The sequence below is a fragment of the Leucopleurus acutus genome (assembly GCF_964270905.1).
Source record: "Leucopleurus acutus genome assembly, chromosome: X".
In the NCBI taxonomy this organism is placed as follows: Eukaryota; Metazoa; Chordata; class Mammalia; order Artiodactyla; family Delphinidae; genus Leucopleurus; species Leucopleurus acutus.
Window position 1 is genome coordinate 53,523,021 of NC_139148.1, and position 24,767 is coordinate 53,547,787.

General features: G+C 40.2%; 1 protein-coding gene across 1 annotated transcript in view; it reads left to right on the forward strand.

The window, feature by feature from the left end:
* The window catches only part of LOC309978573 (endogenous retrovirus group K member 25 Env polyprotein-like), a gene marked incomplete at both ends in the record, with an annotated part of 62,936 nt that overhangs the window by 32,713 nt on the left and 5,456 nt on the right, over positions 1–24,767 (forward strand). The window contains 2 exons of the mRNA XM_082865101.1: positions 13,290–13,368; positions 19,236–19,388. Coding sequence (XP_082721227.1) covers positions 13,290–13,368; positions 19,236–19,388 — 232 coding nt within the window. The remainder of the gene's footprint in view (positions 1–13,289; positions 13,369–19,235; positions 19,389–24,767) is intronic.

Genomic DNA, 24,767 nt, shown 5'->3' on the forward strand with positions numbered 1-24,767 from the left:
AATAAATAAGGAAACACAAGCATTAAATGATACATTAAACAAGATGGACTTAATTGATATTTATAGGACACTCCATCCAAAAACAACAGAATACACATTTTTCTCAAGTGCTCATGGAACATTCTCCAGAATAGATCATATCTTAGGTCACAAATCAAGCCTTGGTAAATTTAAGAAAATTGAAATTGTATCAAGTATCTTTTCTGACCACAATGCCATGAGACTAGATATCAATTACAGGAAAAGATCTGTAAAAAATACAAGCACATGGAGGCTAAACAATACACTACTTAATAATGAAGATATCACTGAAGAAATCAAAGAGGAAATCAAAAAATACCTAGAAACAAATGACAATGGAGATACAACGACCCAAAACCTGTGGGATGCAGCAAAAGCAGTTCTAAGGGGGAAGTTTATAGCAATACAAGCCCACCTTAAGAAGCAGGAAACATCTCGAATAAACAACCTAACCTTGCACCTCAAGCAATTAGAGAAAGAAGAACAAAAAAACCCCAAAGCTAGCAGAAGGAAAGAAATCATAAAAATCAGATCAGAAATAAATGAAAAAGAAATGAAGGAAACAATAGCAAAGATCAATAAAACTAAAAGCTGGTTCTTTGAGAAGATAAACAAAATTGATAAACCACTAGCCAGACTCATCAAGAAAAAAAGGGAGAAGACTCAAATCAATAGAATTAGAAATGAAAAAGGAGAAGTAACAACTGACACTGCAGAGATAAAAGAGATCATGAGAGATTACTACAAGCAACTCTATGCCAATAAAATGGACAATCTGGAAGAAATGGACAAATTCTTAGAAATGCACAACCTGCCAAGACTGAATCAGGAAGAAATAGAAAATATGAACAGACCAATCACAAGCACTGAAATTGAAACTGTGATTAAAAACCTTCCAACAAAGAAAAGCCCAGGACCAGATGGCTTCACAGGCGAATTCTATCAAACATTTAGAGAAGAGCTAACACCTATCCTTCTCAAACTCTTCCAAAATATAGCAGAGGGAGGACCACTCCCAAACTCCTTCTACGAGGCCACCATCACCTTGATACCAAAACCAGACAAGGATGTCACAAAGAAAGAAAACTACAGGCCAATATCACTGATGAACATAGATGCAAAAATCCTCAACAAAATACTAGCAAACAGAATCCAACAGCACATTAAAAGGATCATACACCATGATCAAGTGGGGTTTATTCCAGGAATGCAAGGATTCTTCAATATACGCAAATCTATCAATGTGATAAACCATATTAACAAATTGAAGGAGAAAAACCATATGATCATCTCAATAGATTCAGAGAAAGCTTTTGACAAAATTCAACACCCATTTATGATAAAAACCCTGCAGAAAGTAGGCATAGAGGGAACTTTCCTCAACATAATAAAGGCCATATATGACAAGCCCACAGCAAACATCATCCTCAATGGTGAAAAACTGAAAGCATTTCCACTAAGATCAGGAACAAGACAAGGTTGCCCACTCTCACCACTATTATTCAACATTGTTTTGGAAGTTTTAGCCACAGCAATCAGAGAAGAAAAGGAAATAAAAGGAATCCAAATTGGAAAAGAAGAAGTAAAGCTGTCACTGTTTGCAGATGACATGATCCTATACATAGAGAACCCTAAAGATGCTACCAGAAAACTACTAGAGCTAATCAATGAATTTGGTAAAGTGGCAGGATACAAAATTAATGCACAGAAATCTCTGGCATTCCTATATACTAATGATGAAAAATCTGAAAGTGAAATCAAGAAAACACTCTCATTTACCATTGCAACAAAAAGAATAAAATATCTAGGAATAAACCTACCTAAGGAGACAAAAGACCTGTATGCAGAAAATTATAAGACACTGATGAAAGAAATTAAAGATGATACAAATAGATGGAGAGATATACCATGTTCTTGGATTGGAAGAATCAACATTGTGAAAATGACTCTACTACCCAAAGCAATCTATAGATTCAATGCAATCCCTGTCAAACTACCACTGGCATTTTTCACAGAACTAGAACAAAAAATTTCACAATTTGTATGGAAACACAAAAGACCCCGAATAGCCAAAGCAATCTTGAGAACGAAAGAAGGAACTGGAGGAATCAGGCTCCCTGACTTCAGACTATACTACAAAGCTATAGTTATCAAGACGGTATGGTACTGGCACAAAAACAGAAAGATAGATCAATGGAACAGGATAGAAAGCCCAGAGATAAACCCATGCACATATGACACCTTATCTTTGATAAAGGTGGCAGTAATGTACAATGGAGAAAGGACAGCCTCTTCAATAAGTGGTGCTGGGAAAACTGGACAGGTACATGTAAAAGTATGAGATTAGATCACTCCCTAACACCATACACAAAAATAAGCTCAAAATGGATTAAAGACCTAAATGTAAGGCCAGAAACTATCAAACTCTTAGAGGAAAACATAGGCAGAACACTCTATGACATAAATCACAGCAAGATCCTTTCTGACCCACCTCCTAGAGTAATGGAAATAAAAACAAAAATAAACAAATGGGACCTAATGAAACTTCAAAGCTTTTGCACAGCAAAGGAAACCATAAACAGGACCAAAAGACAACCCTCAGAATGGGAGAAAATATTTGCAAATGAAGCAACCGACAAAGGATTAATCTCCAAAATTTACAAGCAGCTCATGCAGCTCAATAACAAGAAAACAAACAACCCAATCCAAAAATGGGCAGAAGACCTAAATAGACATTTCTCCAAAGAAGATATACAGACTGCCAACAAACACATGAAAGAATGCTCAACATCATTAATAATTAGAGAAATGCAAATCAAAACTACAATGAGATATCATCTCACACCAGTCAGAATGGCCATCATCAAAAAATCTAGAAACAATAAATGCTGGAGAGGGTGTGGAGAAAAGGGAACACTCTTGCACTGCTGGTGGGAATGTGAATTGGTTCAGCCACTATGGAGAACAGTATGGAGGTTCCTTAAAAAACTACAAATAGAACTACCATATGACCCAGCAATCCCACTACTGGGCATATACCCTGAGAAAACCAAAATTCAAAAAGAGTCATGTACCAAAATGTTCATTGCAGCTCTATTTACAATAGCCAGGAGATCGAAACAACCTAAGTGCCCGTCATCGGATGAATGGATAAAGAAGATGTGGCACATATATACAATGGAATATTACTCAGCCATAAAAAGAAATGAAATTGAGCTATTTGTAATGAGGTGGATAGACCTAGAGTCTGTCATACAGAGTGAAGTAAGTCAGAAAGAAAAAGACAAATACCATATGCTAACACATATATATGGAATTTAAGAAAAAAAATGTCATGAAGAACCTAGGGGTAAAGCAGGAATAAAGACGCAGACCTCCTAGAGAACGGACTTGAGGTTATGGGGAGGGGGAAGGGTGAGCTGTGACAGGGCGAGAGAGAGTCATGGGCATATACACACTAACAAACGTAGTAAGGTAGATAGCTAGTGGGAAGCAGCCGCATGGCACAGGGATATTGACTCGGTGCTTTGTGACAGCCTGGAGGGGTGGTATAGGGAGGGTGGGAGGGAGGGAGACACAACAGGGAAGACATATGGGAACATATGTTTATGTATGACTGATTCACTTTGTTATAAAGCAGAAACTAACACACCATTGTAAAGCAATTATACCCCAATAAAGATGTTAAAAAAAAAAAAGAAGTCACATTTCTTTGCTAATGAAAAACACTTTACCCACTTACATCTTGATTGACTTTGACCTTACCTCTTTCCTAAATTAATTTGAGTTGGTTTATAATAAAACATAAATCTACAGTTAGGCTATCTGAACAGAAAATCAAAGCCATGAAAAAGGAGGAGGAAGAAATAATGCTAAATACAAGGGCTAATGTAGTTAAAATTATTGAACACTAAATTTATTTCTCAGTTTCCTGGAAGTCAAGCCAAAAATTATCTGCTTTTAGGAAAGCTTCATATAAACTTTTTTACCTTAATTGGAGTATAATTGCTTTCCGATGGTGTGTTAGTTTCTGGTTAATAACAAAGGGAATCAGTTACACATATACATATGTTCCCATATCTCTTCCCTCTTGCATCTCCCTCCCTCCCACCCTGCATATCCCACCACTCTAGCTGGTCACAAAGCACCGAGCTGATCTCCCTGTACTATGTGGTTGCTTACCACTAGCTATCTATTTTAGGTTTCGTAGTGTATATATGTCCATGCCACTCTCTCACGTTGTCACAGCTTACCCTTTGCTCTTCCCATATCCTCGAGTCCATTCTCTAGTAGGTCTGTGTCTTTATTCCTGTCTTACCCCTAGGTTCTTCATGACATTTGTTTTTTCTTATATTCCATATATATGTGTTAGCATATGGTATTTGTATTTCTCTTTCTGACTTACTTCACTCTGTATGACAGACTCTAGGTCCATCCACCTCATTACAAATAGCTCAATTTCATTTCTTTCTATGGCTGAGTAATATTCCATTGTGTATATGAGCCATATATTCTTTATCCATTCATCCAATGATGGACACGTATGTTGTTTCGATCTCCTGGCTATTGTAAATAGAGCTGAAATGAATATTTTAGTACATGACTCTTTTTGAGTCATGGTTTTCTCAGGGTATATGCCCAGTAGTGGGATTTCTGGGTCATATGGTAGTTCTATTTGTAGTTTTTTTTATGAACCTCCATACTGTTCTCCATAGTGGCTGTAACAATTCACATTCCCACCAGCAGTGCAATAGTGTTCCCTTTTCTCAACACCATCTCCATCATTTATGGTTTCTATATTTTTTGATGATGCCATTCTGACTGGGGTGAGATGATATCTCATTGTAGTTTTGATTTGCATTTCTCTAAAGATTAATGATTTTGAGCATTCTTTCATGTGTTTGTTGGCAGTCTGTATATCTTCTTTGGAGAAATGTCTATTTAGGTCTTCTGCCCATTTTTGGATTGGGTTGTTTGGTTTTTTTTTGTTATTGAGCTGCATGAGCTGCTTGTAAATTTTGGAGATTAATCCTTTGTCAGTTGCTTCATTTGCAAATCTTTTCTCTCATTCTGAGGGTTGTCTTTTGGTCTTGTTTATGGTTTCCTTTGCTTTCCAAAAGCTTTGAAGTTTCATTAGGACCCATTTGTTCAATTTTGTTATCTAGTCTCATAGCGTTGTGGTCGCAAAAGATACTCGATACAATTTCAATTTTATTATATTTACCAAGGCTTGATTTGTGACCCAAGATATGATCTATCCTGGAAAATGTTCAATGAGCACTTGAGAAAAATTTCTATTCTGTTGTTTTGGATGGAATGTCCTATAAATATCAGTTAAGTCCATCTTGTTTAATGTATCATTTAAAGCTTGTGTTTCCTTATTTATTTTCATTTTGGATGATCTGTCCATTGATGAAAGTGGGGTATTATAATCCTGTATTATGATGTGTTACTGTCAATTTCCCCTTTTATGGCTGGTAGTATTTGCCTTATATATTGAGGTGCTCCTATGTTGGGTGCATAAATATTTACAATTGTTATATCTTCTTCTTGGATCGATCCGTTGATCATTATGCACTGTCCTTCTTTGTCTGTTGTAATACTCTTTACTGTAAAGTCTATTTTCTCTGATATGAGAATTGTTACTACAACTTTCTTTTGGTTTCCATTTCCATGGAATATATTTTTCCATCCCCTAACTTTCAGTCTGTATGTGTCTCTAGGTCTGAAGTGGTCTCTTATAGACAGCATATATATGTGTCTTGTTTTTGTATCCATTCAGCCAATCTGTGTCTTTTGGTGGGAGCATTAATCCATTACATTTAAGGTAATTATCGATATGTATGTTCCCTTTCTGATTTTCTTAATTGTTTTGTGTTCGTTATTGTAGGTCTTTTCCTTCTCTTGTTTTTCTTGCCTAGAGACGTTCCCTTAGCATTTCTTGTAAAGTTGGTTTGGTGGTGCTGAACTCTCTCAACTTTTGCTTGTCTGGAAAGATTTTAATTTCTCCATTAAATCTGAATGAGATCCTTGCTGGGTAGAGTAATCTTGGTTGCAGGATTTTCTCCTTTATCACTTTAAATATGTCCTGCCAATCCCTTCCAGCTTGCAGAGTTTCTGCTGAAAGATCAGCTGTTAATCTTATAGGGATTCCCTTGTGCGATATTTGTTTTTTCTTCCCCTTGCTGCTTTTAATATGTTTTCTTTGTATTTAATTTTTGACAGTTTGATTAATATGTGTCAGCATATTTCTCCTTGGATTTATCCTGTCTGGGACTCTCTGTGCTTCCTAGACTTGAATAACTATTTCCTTTCCCATATTAGGGAAGTTTTCAACTAAAATCTCTTGAAATATTTTCTCAGTCCCTTTCTTTTTCTCTTCTTCTTCTGGAACCCCTATAATTCGAATGTTGGTGCGTTTAATGTTGCCCCAGAGGTCTCTGAGACTGTCCTCAGTTCTTTTCATTCTTTTTTCTTTATTCTGCTCTGCAGTAGTTATGTCCACTCTTTTATCTTCCAGGTAACTTATCCGTTCCTCTGCCTCAGTTATTCTGCTATTGATCCCATGTAGAGTATTTTTAATTTCATTTATTGTGTTTTTCATCATTCTTTGTTTCATCTTTAGTTCTTCCTAGTCCTTGTTAAATGTTTCTTGCATTTTGTCTATTCTATTTCCAAGACTTTGGATCATCTTTACTATCATTATTCTGAATTATTTTTCAGGTAGAATGCTTATTTCCTCTTCATTTGTTAGGTCTGGTGGGTTGTTATCTTGCTCCTTCATCTGCTGTGTGTTTTTCTGTCTTTCCATTTTGCTTATCTTAGTGTATTTGGGGTCACCTTTTTGCCGCCTGCAGGTTCATAATTCCCATTGTTTTTGGTGTCTGTCCCCAGTGGCTAAGGGTGGTTCAGTGGGTTGTGTAGGCTTCCTGGTGGAGGGGACTAGTGCCTGTGTTCTGGTGGATGAGCCTTGATCCTGTCTTTCTGCTGGGCCAGTCCTCATCTGCTGGTGTGTTTTGGGGTGTCTGTGGACTTATTATGATTTTAGGCAGCCTCTCTGCTAATGGGTGGGGTTGTGTTCCTGCCTTGGTAGTTGTTTGGAAAAGGGTGCTCAGCATGGTAGCTTGCTGGTCGTTGAGTGAAGCTGGGTGCTGGTATTGAGATGGAACTCTCTCGGAGATTTTCACCGTTTGATATTATGTGTAGCTGGGAGGTCTCTTGTGGACCAGTGTCCTGAGGTTGGCTCTCCCAACTCAGAGGCACATCACTGACTCATGGCTGCAGCACCAAGAGACTTTCATCCTCACGGTCAGAATTAAAGGTAGAAAAATTAAAAGAAAGAATTATAGAAGAAGAAAGAAAGAAAGAAAGAAAGAAAGAAAGACAGAAAGAAGAAGGGAGGGAGGGAGGGAGGGAGGGAGGGGGGAGGAAGGAAGCAAGGAAGGAGGGAAAGAAGGAAAAAAGAAAGAAAGAAGATAAAGTAAAATAAAATAAAGATAAAATATACTAAAGTTTTTAAAATAAAAAATAACTATAAAGAAAAAACATTAAAAAAACAAAAACATGGATGGATAGAACCCTAGGACAAATGGTGGAAGCAAAGCTATACAGACAAAATCTAATTCAGAACCATACACATACACACTCACAAAAAGAGGAAATGGGGAAAAAATAATAAATCTAGCTCTCAAATTCCACCTCCTCAATTTGGGATGATTCGTTGTCTTAAGGAGGGAAGGAAGGAAAGAAAGGAAGAAAGAATATAAAGTAAAATAAAGTTATTAAAATAAAAAATAATTATTAAGAAAAAAAACGGACAGATAGAACCCTAGGACAAATGTTGGAAGCAAAGCTATACAGACAAAATCTCACACAGAAGGAAACACATTCAAACTCACAAAAAGAGGAAAAGGAGAAAAAATCATAAATCTTGCTTCCAAAGTCCACCTGCTAAATTTGGGATCATTCATTGTCTATTCATGTATTCTACAGATGCAGCGTACATCAAGTTGATTGTGGAGCTTTAATCTGCTGCTTCTGAGGCTGATGGGAGAGATTTCTCTTTCTCTTCTTTGTTCTCACAGCTCCCAGGGGCTCAGCTTTGGATTTGGCCCCATCTCTGCGTGTAGGTCTCCGGAGGGCGTCTGTTCTTCACTCAGACAGGACGGCGTTAAAGGAGCAGCTGCTTCGGGTACTGTGGCTCACTCAGGCCAGAGGGAGGGTGGGGCACAGAGTGCGGGGCAGGCCTCTGGTGGCAGAGGCCAGTGTAACGTTGCAGTAGCCTGAGGCACGCAGTGCAATCCCCCGTGGAAATTGTCCCTGGATCCTGGGACCCTGTCAGTGGCGGGCTGCACAGGCTCCCTGGAAGGGGGGTGTGGATAGTGACCTGTGTTCGCACACAGGCTTCCTGATGGCAGCAGCAGCAGCCTTAGCATCTCATGCACGTCTCTGGGGTCCGCGCTTTTAGCCGCGACTCACGCCCGTCTCTGGAGCTCTTTTAAACAGCGCTATTAATCCCCTCTCCTTGCGCACCAGGAAACAAAGAGGGAAGAAAAAGTCTTTTGCATCTTCAGCAGGTACAGACTTTTACCCGTACTCCCTCCCGGCTAGCTGTGGTGCACTAACACCCTGCAGGCTGTGTTCACGCCACCAACCCCAGTCCTCTCCCTGTGCTCTGACCGAAGCCTGAGCCTCAGCTCCCAGCTCTGCCCACCCTGGTGGGTGAGCAGACAAGCCTGTCGGGCTTGTGAGTGCCAGTCGGCACTGATCCGCTGTGTGGGAATCTCTCCACTTTGCCCTCCGCACCCCTGTTGCTGTGCTGTCCTCCTCGGCTCCGAACCTTTCCACCTCCATGACCCACAGTCTCCGCCCATGGAGGGGCTTCCTACTTTGTGGAAATCTTTCTTCCTTCACAGCTCCCTCCCACTGGTGCAGGTCCTGTCCCTATCCTTTTGTCTCTGTTTATTCTATTTTCTATTGCCCTACCCAGGTATGTGGGGACTTTCTTGCGTTTTGGGAGGTCTGAGGTCTTCTGCCAGCGTTCAGTAGGTGTTCTGTAGTTGTTCCACTTGTAGAAGTATTTCTGGTGTATCTGTGGGGAGGAAGGTGATCTCTGCGTCTTACTCTTAGCCATCTTCCCCTCGTTCCCCCCTCACCTTCTGATTTTTCATTAGTGTATAGGAATGCCAGAGATTGCTGTGCATTATTTGCTATCCTGATACCTTACCAAATTCATTGATTAGGTCTAGTAGTTTTCTGGTAGCATCTTTAGGATTCTCTATGTATAGTATCACGTCTTCTGTAAAAAGTGACAGCTTTACTTCTTCTTTTCTGATTTGGATTCCATTTATTTCCTTTTCTTATCTGATTGCTGTGGCTAAAACTACCAGAACCATGTTGAATAAGAGTGGTGACAGTGGGCAAACATGTCTTGTTCCTGATCTTAGTGGAAATGCTTTCAGTTTTTCATCATTGAGGATGATGTTGGCTGTGGGTTTGTCACATATGGCCTTTATTATGTTGAGGAAAGTTCCCTCTATGCCTACTTTCTGGAGGGGTTTTATCATAAATGGGTGTTTAATTTTGTTGAAAGCTTTCTCTGCATCTATTGAGATGATCATATGGTTCTTCTCCTTCAAATTGTTAATATGGTATATCACATTGATTGATTTGTGTATATTGAAGAATCCTTGCATTCCTGGAATAAACCCCGCTTGATCATAGTGTATGATGATTTTATATGTTGTTGGACTCCGTTTGCAAGTATTTTCTTGAGGATTTTTGCATCTATGTTCATCAGTGATATTGGCCTGTAGTTTTCTTTCCTTGTGACATCCTTGTCTGGTTTTAGTATCAGGATGATGGTGGCTACGTAGAATGAGTTTGGGAGTGTTCTTCCCTCTGCTATATTTTGGAAGAGTTTGAGAAGGATAGGTGTTAGCTCTTTTCTAAATGTTTCAAAGAAATCGCCTGTGAAGCCATCTGGTCCTGGGCTTTTGTTTGTTGGAAGATTTTAAATCACTGTTTCAATTTCAGTGCTTGTGATTGGTCTGTTCATATTTTCTCTTTCTTCCCGATTCAGTCTTGGCAGGTTGTGCATTTCTAAGAATTTGTCCATTTCTTCCAGGTTGTCCAATTTATTGGCATAGAGTTTCTTGTAGTAATCTCACATGATCTTTTGTAATTCTGCAGTGTCACTTGTTACTTCTTTTTCATTTCTAATTCTACTGACTTGAGTCTTCTCCCTTTTTTTCTTGATGAGTCTGGCTAATGGTTTATCAATTTTGTTTATCTTCTCAAAGAACCAGGTTTTAGTTTTATTGATCTTTGTTACTGTTTCCTTCATTTATTTTTCATTTATTTCTGATCTGATCATTACGATTTCTTTCCTTCTGCTAACTTTGGGGGTTTTTTGCTCCACATTCGCTAATTGCTTTAGGTGCAATGTAAGGTTGTTTATTCGAGATGTTTCCTGTTTCTTAAGATATGATTTTATTGCTATAAACTTCCCTCTTAGAACTGCTTTTGCTGCATCCCATACGTCTCCAGACGTCGTGTCTCCATTGTCATTTGTTTCTAGGTATTTTTTGATTTCCATTTTGATTTCTTCAGTGATCACTTTGTCCTTAAGTAGTGTATTGTTTAGCCTCCATGTATTTTTTACAGATCTTTCCTGTAATTGATATCTAGTCTCATAGCGTTATGTTCAGAAAAGATACTTGATACAATTTCAATTATCTTAAATATACCAAGGCTTGATTTGTGACCCTAGATATGATCTATCCTGGAGAATGTTCCATGAGCACTTGAGAAAAATGTGTATTCTGTTGTTTTTGGATAGAATGTCCTATAACTATCAATTAAGCCCATCTTGTTTAATGTATTATTTAAAGCTTGTGTTTCCTTATTTATTTTCATTTTGGATGATCTGTCCATTGGTGAAAGCGGGGTGTTAAAGTCCCCTATTATGAATGTGTTACTGTCGATTTCCCCTTTTATGGCAGTTAGTATTTGCCTTATGTATTTAGGTGCTATGTTGGGTTCATAAATATTTACAATTGTTATATCTTCTTCTTGGTTCGATCCCTTGAGTATTATGTAGTGTCCTTCTTTGTCTCTTCTAAGAGTTGTTATTTTAAAGTCTATTTTGTCTGATATGAGAATTGCTACTCTAGCTTTCTTTTAGTTTCCGTTTGCATGGAATATCTTTTTCCATCCCCTCAATTTCAGTCCATATGTTTCTCTAGGTCTAAAGTGGGTCTCTTGTAAACAGTATATATAAGGGTCTTGTTTTTGTATTCATTCAGCCAGTCTGTGTCTTTTGGTGGGAGCATTTAATCCATTTACATTTAAGGTAATTATCGATATGTATGTTCCTATTCCCATTTTCTTAATTATTTTGGGTTTGTTATTGTAGGTGTTTTCATTCTCTTGTGTTTCTTGCCTAGAGAAGATCCTTTAGCATTTGTTGTAAAGCTGGTTTGGTGGTGCTGAACTCTCTCAGCTTTTGCTTGTCTGTAAAGGTTTTAATTTCTCCATCAAATCTGAATGAGATCCTTTCTGGGTAGAGTCATCTTGGTTGTACATTTTTCTCCTTCATCGCTTTAAATATGTCTTGCCATTCCCTTCTGGCTTGCAGAGTTTCTGCTGAAAGATCAGCTGTTAACCTTATGGGGATTCCCTTGTGTGTTATTTGTTGTTTTTCCATTGCTGCTTTTAATGTTTTCTTTGTATTTAATTTTTAACAGTTTGATTAATATCTCTCCTGGTGTGTTTCTCCTTGGATTTATCCTGTATGGGACTCTATGTGCTTACTGTACTTGATTAACTATTTCCTTTCCCATAATAGGGAAGTTTTCAACTATAATCTCTTCAAATATTTTCTCAGTCCCTTTCGTTTTCTCTTCTTCTCCTGGAACCCCTATAATTCGAATGTGCATTTAATGTTGTCCCAGAGGTCTCTGAGACTGTCCTCAGTTCTTTTCATTCTTTTTTCTTTATTCTGCTCTGCAATAGTTTTTTCCACTATTTTATCTTCCAGGTCACTTATCTGTTCTTCTGCCTTAGTTATTCTGCTATTGGTCCCATCTAGAGAATTTTTAGTTTCATTTATTGTGTTGTTCATCGTTGTTTGTTTCATCTTTAGTTCTTCTAGGTCCTTGCTAAATGTTTCTTGCATTTTGCTTATTCTATTTCCAAGATTTTGGATCATCTTTACTATCATTATTCTGAATTCTTTTTAAGGTAGATTGCCTATTTCCCCTTCATTTGTTAGGTCTGGTGGGTTTTTATCTTGCTCCTTCATCTGCTGTGTTTTTCTGTCTCCTCATTTTGCTTATGTTACTGTGTTTGGAGCCTCCTTTTCACAGGCTGCAGGTTCGTAGTTCCCGTGGTTTTTGGTGTCTGTCCCCAGTGGCTAAATTTGGTTCAGTGGGTTGTGTAGGTTTCCTGGTGGAAGGGCCTAGTGCCTGTTTTCTGGTGGATCAGGCTTGATCTTGTATTTCTGGTGGGCAGGTTCACTTCTGCTCGTGTGTTTTGGGGTGTCTGTGAACTTATTATGATTTAGGCAGCCTCTCTGCTAATAGGTGGGGTTGTGTTCCTGTCTTGCTAGTTATTTGGCATAGGGTATCCAGCACTGTAACTTGCTGGTCGTTGAGCGAAGGTGGGTGTTGGTGTTGACATGGAGATCTCTCGGAGATTTTCGCCATTTGATATTACGTGGAGCTGGGAGGTCTCTTGTGGTCCAGTGCCCTAAGTTGGCTCTCCCACCTCAGAGGCACAGCACTGACTCCTGGCTGCAGCACCACGAGCCTTTCATCCACACGGCTAAGAATAAAAGGGAGAAAACATAAAACAAAAGAAGGAAAGAAAGAGGATAAAATAAAATAAAGTTATTAAAATAAAAAATAATTATTAAGAAAAAAATTTTTAATGTAAAAAAAAAAAATAGGATGGATAGGACCCTAGGACAAACTGTGAAAGCAAAGCTATACAGACAAAATCTCATCCTGAAGCATCCACATACACACTCACAAAAAGAGGAAAAGGGGGAAAATAATAAATCTTGCTCTCAAAGTCCACCTCCTCAAATTGGGATGATTCATTGCCTATTCAGGTATTCCACAAATGCAGAGTACATCAAGTTGATTGTGGAGATATAATCCACTGCTCCTGAGGCCGCTGGGAGAGATTTCCCTTTCTCTTCTTTGTTCGCACAGCTTCCAGGTTTCAGCTTTGGATATGGCCCCGCCTCTGCGTGTTCCTCATAGGAGGATGTCTTTTCTTCGCTCAGACAGGACGGGGATAAAGAAGCTGCTGATTCAGGGTCTGTGGCTCACTCAGGCTGGGGTAAGGGAGGGGTACAGAGTGTGGGGCGAGCCTGCAGTGCCAGAGGCCAGCGTGCCATTGCACCAGCCTGAGACATGCCGTGCATTCTCTCAGGGAAGTTGTCCCTGGATCCCGGGACCCTGGCAGTGGCGGACTGCACAGGCTCCCTGGAAGGGAGGTGTGGAGAGTGATCTGTGCTCACACACAGGCTTCTTGGTGGTGCCAGCATTAGCCTTAGCATCTCATGCCCATCTGGGGTCTGCGCTGTTAGCCACAGCTTGCGCCCATCTCTGGAGCTCCTTTAAGCAATGCTCTTAATCCCCTCTCCTCACACACCAGGAAACAAAGATTGAAGAAAAAGTCCCTTGCCTCTTTGTCAGGTCCAGACTTTATCTCAGGCTCCCTCCTGGCTAGCCCCTTCAGGCTGTGTTCACGCTGCCAGTCCTCTCCCTGCACTCTGACCGAAGCCCGAGCCTCAGCTCCCAGCCCTGTCCACCCCGGCAGGTGAGCATACAAGCGTCTTGGGCTGGTGAGTGCTGGTCGGCACTGATCCTCTTTGCAGACATCTCTCCTCTTTGCCCTCTGCACCCCTGTTGCTGCAGTCTCCTCCGCGGCTCTGAAGCTCCCCCCTCCACCACCTGCATTCTCTGCCCACAAAGGGGCTTCTAGTGTGTGGAAACCTTTCCTCCTTCACAGCTCCCTCCCACTGGTGCAGGTCCTATCCTTATTCTTTTGTCTCTGTTTATTCTTTTTTCTTTTGCCCTACCTATGTACATGGGGAGTTTCTTGCCTTTTGGGAGGTCTGAGGTCTTCTGCCAGTGTTCAGTAGGTGTTCTGTAGGAGTTGTTCCATGTGTTGATGTAATTCTGATGTATCTGTGGGGAGGAAGGTGATCTCTGCATCTTACTCTTCTGCCATATTTCGATATCTTCATATAAATTTTTACGTTGAGAGCAGGTAGGGTGGCTTGAAAAGCACTTTGTAAACAGTAAGGTAGTATAAAGTGTTATTACTACTATTATCCAGAATAGCATTGCATACCCATCCAGCATTCTCAATTATTTTGGCTCTTGTTTCAATGATAATTCCATACAATTTATCATAGTCTGAACCAGTCATGCATACTAAACAACAAAAAGAGAATACTGGCTCTGACACTTGCTAGATGTTTGACCTTGGACAAGAAACTTCAGCAATCTGTGCCACAGCTTTCGCATTTGTGAAATAAGAGGCTTGGACTATCATGAGATGATCTTACTCATTCATTCGTTCATTCATTCATAACTTTAGTGAACTTACATACCATAAAATTCACTTATTTTGCATGTACAATTCATTGATTTTTTAGTGAATTTATAGAATTGTAAAACCATCACCACAATATAATTTTAGAACATTCTCATCATGCAAAAAAGAAACTGCATTCCCATTCCTCATTTAGATAATATTTTTAAAGGTCCTTTCTAACTTTTGCATTTTATGTTCTAGACTTACAAAGCTTAAGCAGGTTGTTGCTACCTGTAGAACCAAGTTCAAGTTCCTCATTGTAACATTCAAGGCATTCTACAATCTACAAAACCTATTTCTCCAACTTAATTCCTTTCTTCATTCCTCTCAATCCTGCCTCTGAGCTTAAGCCTCTGAGCTTATGCTCTTGCAGTTCCCTTGGTAGGGAGTCCCTCTCACCTTCCCAATCTCTGAAGAGTAAAATCCTATTATTCAGACTCAGCTTACAAGCCACTCCTTCTATAAAGCTTTCTTCATTTCATACTCTTCACACTCATCTAGAACTGGATCCTATTTGTCTTTAAACTCCAATAGTATTTCATTTGTCCCTCTCTTGAATGTTCTCACTTTCATTCTTGAATCTTATGCTTAACATCTCATCACCTTACTTAAGAGATCCTAGAGGATAGTTCCTATATCTAAGATAGCTATGTATCATTAACAACTCCCAATGTGGGGTTCTGTAAATAATAACAATTAATAATGATGATGATGATAGTAATCAGTAGCTAAATTAAGCATTCACAATGTGCCAAGCACTGTTCTAAGCACTTTTACAAATATTAACTCATTTAATCCTTATAACAACCCTGCGAGATAGGTACTATTGTTATCATTACCATTTGACAGATGAAGAAACTGAGGCACAGAGAAGTTACATACTTGTCAAGATCAAAATGTTAGTTAAGTAGCAGAGTTGAGATTGAATTCAGACAGTCTGGATCCAAAGCACACACTCTTAATCACTACAGTAAATTTCTAAGCCAGTTGAAACTCAATAAATGTTAACTGAAAAAAAATCCTAATTAATAAAGTTCCATTCCAGGAATGTAAGGTAATTAAGAACTCTATGTGCTAAATAACACAGAAGTGATGGGGGTAGGATAATTTCTGATTTAGACAGGAGAGTCACTAAACTTTTGGGTAGTCCTGAGGTGCTACAAAATTCATAATTAAACTCTAAGGCTATAACTTTAAAGGACAAAGCCTCTCTTATACATAGGTGTTGGGAGTGCAAAACTGGTAGTATCTACTCTCTCTGAATGAATGCATATCCTACTATCCAGAAATTCACTTCTATGTATATATCCCAACAAAAATGCATGTGTATAGCTGTCAAAAGAATGCTCTACTTGTAACAGTCAGAACAGGAAATTTCCCATCAACAGAAAAGTGGATACATCACATGTGGCATCCTATTCTGTTGGAAGTCAGGGTAGTGGTTACCCTTGGGAGGGGTATTGACTAGAAGAGGAATGAGGGGATTCTTAGTAATGTTCTGTATCTTGGACCACGGTGCTGGTTACATGGGTATGCACAGCTTGTGAATATTCATGGAGTACAAACTTATAATCTATGAACTTTATGTATGTTATACTTTAATAGTTTTTTTAAAGTCTTCCCAAGAAGAGAAAAAGACTCAAAAAAGAGCCAAAAATAAAAGTCACTTTTGCACTTGACATGCAGAACTAATGACTGACAAGCTCATGGTTATCTCTTTGTCCTGAAATGAACAAGACAGATGCATTTCCCTTTTGTGGAAATGGTGAATAAATAAGAGAGAGGCAATTCTAAGTCCTTGTCATTAGTTCAACCCTAATTCTTCCCAGAACTTATAATAAAGTAAAAATAGTAGACTTCTGGCAAGATATCACCTATTGGCACTCACAGCCCTGCCAGGCACCAAAGGAAATGCCAATGTTATTTAAAGAACTAAGTCTTCATTTGGAATTTTAATTTATTTTCAAGACTTAAAATCCCATCCATGAAGTACAAAAGGAGTCTGAACATGATGCCAGTTAAAGTTTTCTTGAGCACTAACCCCATCTCCAAATCAGTCTAAAACTTAACACTCCTATCTTTATTAGACAAGTCACTTCACCTCTAATGGTCCCAGTTTCCTCATTTGTGACATGGGAGTATTAATACTACCTCCCTTATGGGTTGTTTAGCACAGTGCCTGCCATATAGTTAAATACTCAATGTATTAGCTGCTTCTATTATTTTGATGTGGGTGGGATAATGGTATCTTCTCCCTTACCGTACAACTAGCCCAGTTTTATAGCTTGAATCCCCCAATATGGGGGTTTTAATTTTTTTAATATTTTAACACTCAAGTACAAGGGCAGTTCTGCCTCCCCTTCTCCCCCAGGTGAAAAGGTCAAAAAAGGAAGAATTCAGATAAACTCATTATTAACTGGACAAGTACGGTGGCCCAGGGTTAGGTGGGTTGGGAGAAGAGGCTGTATGAATAGCAGAAGCCCCTTTTCTTTGTGAGGTCACCTTCCTCTACCATGCCAGGGAACCTGGTGCAAATGATATGACCTGGAAAGGAAGGGACCCAGAAAAAAGCAAGGCTGGATCCTACCAGGGATCTTGCTTGGAGTTTCTGCTTTGCCCATCAAGCATCATCATAATCTTAAGTTAACAAATAGGGAGAAGACTTTTCTAGTACGAAAATAACTGTCAGGAATGACTGAGACATGACCTGAGCACCTCCATGTTTGCTGCCCATGCTGGACTTTTGCTTAACACTCCAAATTGAAACCTGCTATATAGTTGCTGAGTTGCTAAAAGGAAAGAATAATGTTGAGAACTGGACTTTATTTGGCCTAAGAAAACATACCTTTCTTTAGTAACAAATGAGATGCATTCCATAACCCAAACATATTATATAGAATAATTTTGACCTTCAATCCAAATTCTTGGTAAACAACTTGTGTAAACCTACATTAACTTCCCTCTTTTCCTATAAAAATCCCTGCTATTCTCCTCTAGTGAGACACTATTCTGGTATCCTCCAGAATCTATGATTCCTGAATTGCAGTTCTAAGACCCCAAATAAACTGCTTTTTGCCTTTTTACAGACCGTGGTCATTTCAGCTGACATTATTAGTGTCAGAAGTGGGATCTGAAGTGATATGCCCAGCTCCGAAGCTGCCATGTGTTTGAGCAAGGTACCTGCATGAGTCTCTCATGCTTTACTGCCTCCCTTGTGGCCCCAGGCCTGGGCAGTAAGTCCTTTTGGTCCAGAACCTCCTTCTTTGGTTGAGGTTGAGGCCTTTATTCTGGCTGTCTTTTGTTTAATCAACTGATCGCTTAAGGACTTACTTCCTTTTGGTGAGTGCATAATAATGGGACGGTCACAGTCTCAGACTGCTATGGGGGAAGATTCTCACCCATCTGGGACTCCTGCTGGGTACATACACAAAAAGTATGGGGCTGCCTCCTGTGCTTACCTAGGTAAATGGCAATGGTATACCAGAGACGACATAAAAGAATCTTGCTGGCACATGTTATCTGGTAGACTATAGGGTTTGGTCACCTGCAGAATTACAGGCCATAGCTCAGGAATTTCCCAAGGTCACTGAGGACCACCTCCCTGGTTTGTGGAAGAATTTAACTTTGCGATACGAACCTATGATCCAGGCTTCTCTGACTTGTATCAACTAACCCACATCTTAATTGGAGAAAGCCAAGCCAGACATTGGCAAACTACTGCCAACTGGCTTCATAGGAAGATATCCATAGAAACGACATTGATGCAGTGGCACCAGCTTCTCAGGTAGCTCGAGCCTTTCATGAAGCAACTCCTCAGGCTTTTCCCTGTACCACTGCCCGGGGAAAAATTCAGTCTACTACACAACGACCTGATGAAACTGTTCACGATTATTACTCATGCCTATAGACAGTATTCTGGGAAAAACTGCAGAATACCTGCTGGGGCAAACAATACTCAAACCCTCTTTAATTCAATCTTTGTTGGGGGATTTGATGAGGAACTCAGACTGCTGGTGAAATAGGTACAATTAAATTGGGAAATAATGGCCACTCCTGATGTGGTCAATTTGGCTAATTAGCTATCTAAAACAATCAAACATACAGAAAAACACAAGACCATTAAAATCATGAATTTGCAGCTGCAGCAACTGGCCACTGCTGCTCAGCGGCCACCTCAACAGAAAGACCACAATTCCTCTTATGGACCCTACCAAGATCAAGGCCCCAGCCTGACCAGTGGAAGAAGCACCCAAAGTTAAAAAGAGGGCCCTATCAGCATCCCAAACCCCCTCACCCTGGCCCCTTTCATGAACTCTCTGAGAAATTTGAGAAGCACCTCCTTTTTTTAGACAATCACAAATAGGGATGCTCTGGAAGAAAGTGTTGGGGTCTTCCCACTATTCCCACTAACACCGTTGGGAGAACTGGACCATTTTATAGGAGCTGAAGCTATTACTGCTCTTCTGAACACAGGAGCAACTTTGTCTTGAACCTCACCAACCTCAAGCCTCCCCGTTCCTCGAAGTACAGAAAAGGTACAAATGGTGGGAGTTTCCAACACAGTTATGAAGGTAAGCAAATTGTCCCCATTTTTTTTTCAGGGGAGAGCACGCACACAGTCCCACCCCACCACAAATTATGCAGTCGAATTTCCCCCATTTGGGGAAATCGCAGGGGTCAGCACACTTGCAGTGCAATGAGTGAGACTCACCCTTGGAAAACCACCTTCATGAGCATGGTATCTCCCCTGTCAGGTAAGTATCCCATTGTCTTTTGAGATAGGCTCTTTTCAGGGAATCCACCCCAGTTCCTTCTTGTTCCTTCTGCTCCTGTACACCTTTTGGGCCAAGACCTACTGGAAAAATTACAAGCTAATATTTCCTTTTACCCAAAAGAGGAAATACATTTACAAATTCTTGACCCCTTGAGATTTACTTCTGAATCTAGTACTAATATTGAAATTCCCCTCCTTGCTCATACCTTGTCAATTCTCAGTCATAAGGATTTGATAGATTCTGTTCCTCCTACCTTAAGGTCCACCTCTTCAAATGACACAGAATACATTCATTCAGTCCCACCAATTAAGATACAGATAGACCCTAATAAACCTTCACCTCACCTCAGACAATACCCTCTCAGACCTGAGGCTCTGGAAAGAATTCATCCCACTGCCAAGGTACACCTCCAGAAGGGTCTCATAATCCCATGCACCAGTCCTTGTAACACAACAATCCTTGTGATATTCAAGCCTCATGGTCGAGTTTGTCATATTATTCAATATCTCCGAGCCATAAACAATATACTCATACCACGTTACCCTGTAGTCACCAACTCTCATACCATTCTCAATTTAATCTCTTTAAACACACAATTTTTTACAATCATAGATTTATATAGTACTTTCTTCACCATTCCTGTCCATCCAGATTGCCAATACCTGTGTGCCTTCAGGTGTGAGGGATGTCAGTTTACTTGGACCATTATGCCTCAGGGCTACATGGAAAGCCCTACTTATTTTTCACAAATATCGAGACAAGACCTGGCCAATGTGAATTTAACCCATGGCTCTACTTTACTCCAATATGTTGATGAACTTTTGTTATGCTCCCCCACTGAGGAAGCAAACCTCAAGGACAGGCTGCATCTCCTCACTCAGCTAGCACACAAGGGGCATAAGGCTTCAAGGGCTAAGCTCCAATTTGTTCCAACTCAGGTACGATACTTGGGTTATTTGCTTATGCCCCACCCCAAGGACTACTGCTTCATCCTACACACATCCAGGTCATATCTCAGTTACCACTTCCTGGCACCAAATGTAAATTGAGAGGCTTTCTCAAGCTAGGAAGCTATTGCAGAAGTTGGGTTCCCAATTTCTCCTTGTATGCACAACCCCTTTATTCCCTTTTAAAGGACAACAGAGACCTTCAAGATGTCAGAGGAGTAAGACTTAGAGATCAACTTCCTCCCCACAAATACATCAGAAATACATCTACATGTGGAACAAATCCTACAGAACACCTACTGAAAGCTGGCAGAAGACCTCAGACCTCCCAAAAGGCAAGAAACTCACCACATACCTGGGTAGGGCAAAAGAAAAAAAGAAAAAAACAGAGGCAAAAGAATAGGGACAGAACCTACACCTCTGGAAGGGAGTTGTGAAGGAGGAAAAGTTTCCACACACTAGGAAGCCCCTTCACTGGTGGAGACAGTGGTTTGGCGGGAGGGAAGCTATGGAGCCATGGAAGAAAGTGCAGCAATAAAGGTGCAGAGGGCAAAGCGGAGGGACTCTCGCACAGAGGATCGGTGCTGACCAGCACTCACCAGCCTGAGACGATTGTCTGCTAACCTGCTGGGGCATGTGGGGGCTGGGAGCTGAGGCTCCGGCTTCGGAGGTTACATCCCAGGGAGAGGACAGGGGTTTGCTGCATGAACACAGCCTGAAGGAGGCTAGTGCACCACAGCTAGCCAGGAGGAAGTCTGGGAAAATGTCTGGAACTGCGTAAGAGGCAAGAGAACATTGTTTCAGGGTGCACGAGGAGAGGGGATTCAGAGCACTGCCCAAAAGAGCTCCAGAGATGGGCACGAGCTGAGGCTATCAGTGCAGACACCAGAGACAGGCATGAAATGCTAAAGTTTGTGCTGCAGCCACCAAGAAGCCTGTGTGCAAGCACAGGTCACAATACACACCTCCCCTCCTGGGAGCCTGTGCAGCCCACCACTGCCAGGGTCCCGTGATCCAAGGACAACTTCCCCGGGAGAACACATGGCATGCCACAGGCTGTTGCAACGTGACGCCAGCCTCTGCCACCTCAGGCTGGCCGCACATACCATATCCCGCCCTCCCCAAGGCCTGAGTGAGCCAGAGACCCCTAATCAGTTGCTACTTTAACACTGTCCCGTCTGAGTGAAGAACAGATGCACTCAGGAGACCTACATGAAGAGGTGGGGCCAAATCCAAAGCAGAACCCTAGGAGCTGTGCGAACAAGGAAGAGAAAGGGAAATCTCTCCCAGCAGCCTCAGGAGCAGCTGATTAAATCTCCACAATCAACTTGATGTATCTTGCATCTCTGGAATACCTGAAGAGACAATGAATCAACCCAAAATTAAGGTGGTGGACTTTGGGAGCAACTGTAGACTTGGGATTTGCTTTCTGTATCAAATTTGTTTCTGGTTTTTTTTTTAATTTATTTATTTTTGCTGTGTTGGGTCTTCATTTCTGTGTGAGGGCTTTCTCTAGTTGCGGCAAGCAGGGGCCACTCTTCATCGTGGTGCACGGGCCTCTCACTATTGCAGCCTCTCCTGTTGTGGAGCATAGGCTCCAGATGCACAGGCTCAGTAGTTGTGGCTCATGGGCCTAGTTGCTCCATGGCATGTGGGAACTTCCCAGACCAGGGCCCAAACCCGTGTCCCCTGCATTAGCAGGCAGACTCTCAAACACTGCACCACCAGGGAAGCCCCTGTTTCTGGTTTTATGTTTATCTTATTTTAGTACTTAAAGTTTATTACCATTGGTAGATTTGTTTAATAATTTGGTTGCTCTCTTCCTTTTCTTTTATATATAGATATATACATGGTTTTCCTTTTTCTCTTTCTGTAGCTGTGTATGTATATGCTTCTTTGAGTGATTTTCTCTCTATAGCTTTGCTTTTACCATTTGTCCTAGAGTTCTCTCTGTCCTTTTCTAATGGTTTTTTCTTAGTATAGCTTTTAGTGCTTGCTGTCATTGGTGGATTTGTTTCTTGGTATGGTCGCTCTCTTCATTCTTTCTTTCTTTCTTTTTCTTTTTTTATTACTTTTTCATTTTTTATTTTTAATAGCTTTTTAAATTTTTTTACCATAATAACTTTATGTTATTTGTTGTTTCTTCTTTCTTTTCTTCTCCCTTTTCTTCTGAGCTGTGTGGCTGACAGGGTCTTGGTGCTCCAGCCAGCTGTCAAACATGTGCCTCTGAGGTGGGAGAGCCGACTTTAGGACATTGGTCAAACACAGACCTCCAGGCTCAACATAATATCAAATGGGAAAAGCTCACCCAGAAATCTCCATCTCAACATAAGACCCAGCTCCGCTCAATGACTAGCAAGCTACAGTGCTGGACACCCTATGCCAAATAACTAGCAAGACAGGAACACAACCCCACCCATTAGCAGAGAGGCTGCCTAAAATCATAATAAGGTAACAGATAACTCAAAACACACCACCAGAAAGACAATACCCAGCCTAATCCACCAGAACACAGGGACCAGTCCCCTCCACTGGGAGACCTACACGACCCACTGAACCAAAATTCGTCACTGGGGGCAGACATCAAAAACAACAGGAACTACGAACCTGCAGCATGTGAAAAGGAGATGCCTAGCACAGTAAGTTAAGCAAAATGAGAAGACAGACAAACACACACCAGATGAAGGAGCATAGCAAAAACTTACCAGACCAAAAAGATGGAGAGGAAATAGGCAGTCTACCTGAAAAAGAATTCAGAATAATGATACTAAAGCTGATCCAAAATCTTGGAAATAGAATGGAGAAAATATAAGTACTGTTTAACAAGAACCCTGAATAACTAAAGAGCAAAAACACAAGAATGAACAACAGAATAAATGAAGCTAAAAATCCTCTAGAAGAAATCAATAGCACTATAACTAAGGCAGAAGAATGGATAAGTGACCTGGAAGATAAAGTAGTGGAAATAACTACCACAGAGCAAAATAAACAAAAAAGAATGAAAAGAATTGACCACAGTCTCAGAGACCTCTAGGACAACATTAAATGCATCAACAGTGGAATTATAGGACAACATTAAATGCACCAACAGTGGAATTATAGGGGTCCCAGAAGAAGAAGAGAAAAATAAACGGACTGAGAAAATATTTGAAGAGATTATAGCTGAAAACTTGCCTAATATAGGAAAGGAAATAGTCAATCAAGTCCAGGAAGTGCAGAGAGTCACATACAGGATAAATCCAACGAGAAACACGCAAAGTCACATATCAATCAAACTACCAAAAATTAAATACAAAGAAAAAATATTAAAAGCAGTAAGGGAACAACAACAAATAAAAAAGAAAGGAATCCCCATAAGTTTCACAGCTGACCTTTCAGCAGAAATTCTGCAAGCCAGAAGGGAGTGGCACGACATATTTAAAGTGGTAAAAGGGAAAAACCTACAACCAAGATTACTTTACACAGCAAGGATCTCATTCAGATTCAATGGAGAAATTAAAATGCTTACAGACAAACAAAAGCTAAGAGAATTCAGAACCACAAAACCACCATTACAACAAATGATAAAGGAACTTCTCTAGGCAGGAAACACAAGAGAAGAAAAAGACCCACAATACCAAACCCAAAACAATTAAGAAAATGGTTATCAGAACATACATATCAACAACAACCATAAACATAAATGGAATAAATGTTCCCACCAAAAGGCATAGACTGCTGAATGGATAAAAAAACAAGACCCATATATATGCTGTCTATAAGAGACCCAATTCAGACCTAGGGACATATACAGACTGAAAGTGAACAGATGGAAAAAGATATTCCATGCAAATGGAAATCAAAAGAAAGCTGGAGTAGCAATTCTCATAACAGACAAAATAGACTTGCAAATACAGACTATTACAAGAGACAAAGAAGGACACTACATAATGACCCAGGGATCAATCGAAGAAGAAGATACAACAGTTGTAAAAATTTATGCATCCAACATAAGAGCACATCAATACATAAAGCTATAAAAGGGGAAATCAACAGCAACACAGTCATAGAAGGGGACTTTAACTCCCCATTTTCACCAATGGACAGATCATCCAAAATGAAACTAAATAAGGAAACACAAGCTTTAAATGATACATTAAACAAGATGAACTTCATTGATAATTATAAGACATTCCAACCAAAAACAACAGAATACACTTTCTTCTCAAGTGCTCATGGAACATTCTCCAGGATAGATCATATCTTGGGTCACAAGTCAAGCCTTGGTAAATATAAGGAAACTGAAATCATATCAAGTATCTTTCCCGACCACAAGGCTATGAGACTAGATATCAATTACAGGAAATAATCTGTAAAAAATACAAACACATGGAGGCTAAACAATACACTATTAAATAACCAAGAGATAACT